Source organism: Vollenhovia emeryi, unplaced genomic scaffold (genome assembly GCF_000949405.1).
Source record: "Vollenhovia emeryi isolate VEMERY1.0 unplaced genomic scaffold, V.emery_V1.0 DF939883.1, whole genome shotgun sequence".
Taxonomy (NCBI): Eukaryota; Metazoa; Arthropoda; class Insecta; order Hymenoptera; family Formicidae; genus Vollenhovia; species Vollenhovia emeryi.
Window position 1 is genome coordinate 1 of NW_011966483.1, and position 5,668 is coordinate 5,668.

General features: G+C 35.7%; 1 protein-coding gene and 1 pseudogene across 1 annotated transcript; one reads left to right on the forward strand and one right to left on the reverse strand.

The window, feature by feature from the left end:
• Window positions 1-50: 50 nt before the first annotated feature.
• Window positions 51-2,468, forward strand: LOC105556628 (annotated as a pseudogene).
• A 1,454-nt stretch (window positions 2,469-3,922) lies between these two features.
• Window positions 3,923-5,361, reverse strand: LOC105556629 (putative nuclease HARBI1). Its single transcript, XM_012003724.1, has 4 exons — window positions 5,261-5,361; window positions 4,748-4,961; window positions 4,519-4,667; window positions 3,923-4,468 (listed from the first exon to the last, which is right to left on the reverse strand). Exons 1-4 carry the CDS (start codon window positions 5,359-5,361, stop codon window positions 4,081-4,083), a joined length of 852 nt encoding a protein of 283 aa, XP_011859114.1. The 3' UTR covers window positions 3,923-4,080.
• Window positions 5,362-5,668: the final 307 nt, after the last annotated feature.

The following is a 5,668-nucleotide window of genomic DNA, read 5'->3' on the forward strand; positions in this document are numbered from 1 at the left end:
GAATGTCTGCGGGATTTACTCCTGGTTACGATGTGAGAGAAGATGTTTATATCGATACTATCGACGCGCACTACGAAGATATACAATCTGTAAATAAGTTGGACGTTACACACACTTTGCGTTGTCACAAACATATAGCGAATTGTGCTTTACAAAAGGTTTTTAAACTATACAATTGGTGGTCCAAGCATAAGAAATAAATATGGAACAACTTGTGTTTTTACAAAAAAGAAACTGTATTTTAATCTATTCAATTGGTGTAACCATAAAATAAACATATACTTCTATCAATATGACCTTAATTTCGTTTTTTACACGTATCCTATACTTCTTTCCGTTTACGCGCTCTCCTTTCCACACCGCATACGTTAAGATCCCCACGCCCGTTACATTCGAATTTGTTTCTAACTTATACGTATGCTGCGCTACTATTGGTGTTTGAAAAGGTTAAAAGGGAGAATTATCCCTTCCTTCAAATTTTAAAATTATTATGCTGAAGCCGTACGCGTCTGTACATGTTCAGTATTGTATCAGTTAGTCGAGCGAGAGGTTGATTTCGAAACCAGCAGCAGTAGCAGCAACTACAGCAATGTACTCAGCTGAGAGAAGCAACAAACGTATGAATTATTACATTCCACTTCAGGGGTGCGTTCGAAAACAACACCCGTGTGTATTACATCACACTCAGTTCGTTCGAAAACACCTAGTGGGCACACTGGACATACATCCGTGGTCGTTCTAAAACCTTACCCCGTAGAACATTTGTGTGACTTTTCTCCACTCCCTTTTATGAGGTGGGTTTCGGTGGACAGTGAGGTGATAGAGCGCGGAAATTAAAAGAGCTGTCAGTGTCAATTGCACACAAATGGCAAACTTAATTCCAGGTCGTATATTTTGTGTGTGGATGAAGAGGGAAACCCTCAAAAGGATAACAAGGGAAACTTCTATATGTGGGATGTTATCGGTAAGGAGAAATAAACAGGATTATACATTTTCTTAGCACTTAGCTAGGTTAGATTTCTTGATATATTTGTCATTTTGTGTCGTATTGAAGTTGTGACATTTATTTGATAGATGATCAAATGTGTATGGCTAGCGATTGCGAAAATTTACAAAAATTTCTCAATATACCTTCAGATGAATATTCTTCATCACCTTCTTCTGGTAAAGACTTTTTCTTAATTCATTATTGTTGTGTTACAAGTTGCTAAAAAACACACTATTTATACTTATGTAAGGATCAGTATGTTTTATGATTTTCCTACAAACATTATTTACAGTATCTATAGATATACCTGAAAACCTTTCATCTGTACAAGAATGTGACAACTCAATGGTGTCTGAAAAATCTGTATCTGTAGAAGTGCCTGTAACATCAAAAGAGACAGCAGTGAAATGGAAAGGGCTTGATTAAACTATGGCAAGATCATGAATCGCTGTTTAAAAGTTCTGTAATGAAAAATACGGAAGTGTGGCGGATGATTTCTGAGAATCTGCGAAAAATGAATCCTAACTGGATTTTCACTGCTGTACAATGTGAAAATAAGTTCAAAGACCTCAGAAGACATTACATGGCAACAAAAGACCACAACGCACAGACAGGTGTACAACCTAAAACGTGCAAATTTTATGAAGAAATGGAAGAAGTACTGAGTATGAAACCAAACGTTAAACCTGTTGCTATTGCATCTAGTCTGAAGAGACGTTCCTCTACTATTGAATGTGGCCGTTCAACTCCACAATAAGGAGAAACATCTACAGAAACATGTGACAGTAGCGACAATGATGATAAGAAAATCAGAATAGATAGGAAAGAGAAAAATAAGAAAAAAACGAGAATGGAACGTGAACTAGAGGCTTGGTCATTAGCTAATCAAGCTGAACTCCAAAAGAGAGAAGAAGCGCGAGAAAAGTGACACCAGGAAAGTATGGAGAAAAAGGAAAGAGCCATTAAAGTTTATGAAAGCTTTATGTCCAAGCTTCTCGATAAACTCTAAATGTTGTATTCTCTATGGCTGCGTTTCGATATATATTCTATAAAAGTACTATCTAAGTATTATCTAAGAAATTTTCTTTAGTTTTGTTCAAATAATTTTAAATTCTGAAGAAGATATATAATATAACCTTATTATTAGTTGCATTATTCTAAAGGCCAATGTCCACGATGCTAGAACTTGGTCCAAGTCCTTGGTCCGAGAAACGTATAACCAATAAAATTGTCGCTTTTCCGTAAAAGCTACAAATTGATTGGTTACAAATTTTTCAATCCAAGGACTTGGACCAAGTTCTAGTATCGTGGACATTGGACTTATGATAGTGATCTTTATCTTACTAAAGTATAATTTAGTAGATAGTGATTCTTTATATCCAAAGTATGGTTCATGTTTTTAGTTTACATAATACTGTGATTTATGTATTTAAGTTACTTGTAAGTACAGAACTGAACAAAATGTGTTAATTGAAGTTAAGTCTGATTTATAATTACCTCATATAATAATATACCTTTTGTTATACTTTAATTAATAAATAACTTTAATGTAAATTTTATTTTATTGACACAAATATTGATATTTCATATTTAAAACATATATTTACATTACAACTTATTGACAGATCCAATTTGTAAAATTTTAGGATACAAGGGTAACTAAATAATGACGCTTTGTTAACATAGGTCCTTTAAGATATAAAATCAATTAGAAATTAAAGAGGCCGTTTAGGACCGGGCATAGGTGTAAGTAGCCAGTTAAATTAAATTATTTAAGTGAATTCATATACCGTATTCTTTTCCAACTTATCCTGTGCGCCAGTTACATACTAGTCTTAAAACACAGGTTAATCCCCGTAAGTGGAAGTGTTATCGTCAGTGAATTCACGATTATAAATTATTTTAATAATGCTACACAGTAGCATCTAATATGATAACCCCCTTTCCCCCCTTTTCCCCTTAATAAAAATCTTATTGCGAAAAATATTACCCCAGCCAGGATTCGAACCTGGGACCTCCCTCAATCCGTGCGGGTGTCTTAACCAGCTCGACTACTGAGGCTGTAGGTAATATTGTTCGCAATAACATATATAAACTTTGTAAACGCTCTCTAGGCCAGCGTGTATAAATACTACAATTTTAACATAGGTCCTTTAAGGTATAAAATCAATTAGAAATTAAAGAGGCCGTTTAGGACCGGGCATAGGTATAAGTAGCCAGTTAAATTAAATTATTTAAGTGAATTCAGAGAGTGTTTACAAAGTTTATATATGTTATTGCGAACAATATTACCTACAGCCCCAGTGGTCGAGCTGGTTAAGACGCCCGCACGGACTGAGGGCGGTCCCAGGTTCGAATCCTGGCTGGGGTAATATTTTTCGCAATAAGATTTTTATTAAGGGGGAAAGGGGGGAAAGGGGGTCATCATATTAGATGCTACTGTGTAGCATTATTAAAATAATTTATAAACGTGAATTCACTGACGATAACACTTCCACTTACGGGGATTAACCTGTGTTTTAAGACTAGTATGTAACTGGCGCACAGGATAATTTGGAAAAGAAAAAATACGGTATATGAATTCCCTTAAATAATTTAATTTAACTGGCTACTTACACCTATGCCCGGTCCTAAACGGCCTCTTTAATTTCTAATTGATTTTATATCTTAAAGGACCTATGTTAAAATTGTAGTATTTATACACGCTGGCCTAGAGAGCGTTTACAAAGTTTATATATGTTATTGCGAACAATATTACCTACAGCCTCAGTGGTCGAGCTGGTTAAGACACCCGCACGGATTGAGGGAGGTCCCAGGTTCGAATCCTGGCTGGGGTAATATTTTTCGCAATAAGATTTTTATTAAGGGGGAAAGGGGGGAAAGGGGGTTATCATATTAGATGCTACTGTGTAGCATTATTAAAATAATTTATAAACGTGAATTCACTGACGATAACACTTCCACTTACGGGGATTAACCTGTGTTTTAAGACTAGTATGTAACTGGTGCACAGGATATGTTGGAAAAGAATACGGTATATGAATTCACTTAAATAATTTAATTTAACTGGCTACTTACACCTATGCCCGGTCCTAAACGGCCTCTTTAATTTCTAAATGACGCTTTGCTTCACCATTTGCATCGTTTCTAATAACCTCCTCCTCCTCAAAAATTTCATTATTAGGTGTATCATCATGCCCTTCAGCAATAAAATCATCAATAGTATCATGTTCACCATTGAGACATATGTTGTGAAGCACGCAACACGCTATTATGGTAAAGGGAATCATTTCATCTCTATTCATGTCCAGGTATTTTAATCTCCTCCATCTTCCCTTCAGCAGAGCGAAAGCTCGTTCAATTACTTGTCTCATTTTAGAGAGAACCTGATTGAATTTGTCTTGAGCCCGTGTCAAGTTTCCAAAGTTACGGAAAGGTGGAATACACCATGTCAAGCAGGGTATGCTTTGTCTCCAATAATGAATTCCTGATCAGGGAAAAATGCCTGCTTATTTTCTTGAACTGCGTGCTATAAATCTGAGTTTCTAAAAACTCGTAAATCACCAACAGAGCCTGCAAAACCAGCAAAACAATCTGTGAAGTTAAGCTGAGAATCACAAACAGCTTGGAGAGTGACGCTGAACCGCTTCTTCCTGTTGATGTAGAATTGACAATTTTCCTACAACATACAAAATGTTTCTTCAACTGACAAAAATGTTTTTAAATTTTTTAGTACATTGTGTATTATATTATTCTTACTTTAGGACCTTTTACTTCAATATCAGTACCGTCAATTGCACCAATGACATCAGATAAACCATCATTTCCTCTCAATTTTTCTTTTATATACAAAAGCTTACTACCAGTTGGCCAAACAATTACATCACCAGCAATGTCATTGAAAGCTTTGATGACACGCATGAAGCAGTTACTCAATGATGACTTGCCTATACCAAAGCGGTCAGCTACAGATCTAGACAAGAAAATAAATAAATGACTACTTCAATTTTTCTACAACACTGTAATAATGAATAATTGATAATGACATGATATTTTCTTCATCTATATGAGTCTAGAGTTGCTAGCAGCCATAAAACAGACAGTAGTTGATTTCTTACCGGTATCATAGGTCGACCTGTATCATTCGTAATAAATACTAACGGACTCAACCGCGATTCTAAATTCTCAAAAATGCTCGGAATCATCCGAAAATGCTCGCGAAATGCTTTATTAGTCATCCTTGGAATCGTATCCAATATATAACCTTCATACCGTGCTTGTGTCTTTCTTTTACCCCGAATTCTTAATCGCATTTTATACGATGCAAAATCAAATTCTTCCTCATCACTTTCACTGTTACTACTGTCCAACATAACAATTGCAATAATTGGTCAGAAGCGACTACAGCCAATGTTAATATACGTTTCCGACGAACAACTTCATCTGAAGCAGCCATTTTTCTTTGTAAACATTCTAGCAACACACTGGCTGTTCAATAACTCTCAGTAATAAAAGTCCACCAACCCCACCGAGCTTGTCCCCTACATCCACCACACGACATGAACATGGAGTTTTCGAACGCACCCCAGGATGGTGAAACTCCACCGTTAAAAAAAACGTCCAAGTTCTCTTTAAGACATTTTTATTTTATAAATAGTAAAATTTTAACTATTTAAGGCA

Bases quoted from the DNA above. Each gene is read 5' to 3' on its own strand.
- LOC105556629 (XM_012003724.1), bottom strand. From the start codon at position 5,361: ATGTTGGACAGTAGTAACAGTGAAAGTGATGAGGAAGAATTTGATTTT. The intron at 4,668-4,747 runs GTAAGAATAATA...TGTATGTTGTAG, and splicing joins TTGAAGTAAAAGGTCCTAAA to GAAAATTGTCAATTCTACAT. The intron at 4,469-4,518 runs GCACGCAGTTCA...ATCAGGAATTCA, and splicing joins TTTAGAAACTCAGATTTATA to TTATTGGAGACAAAGCATAC.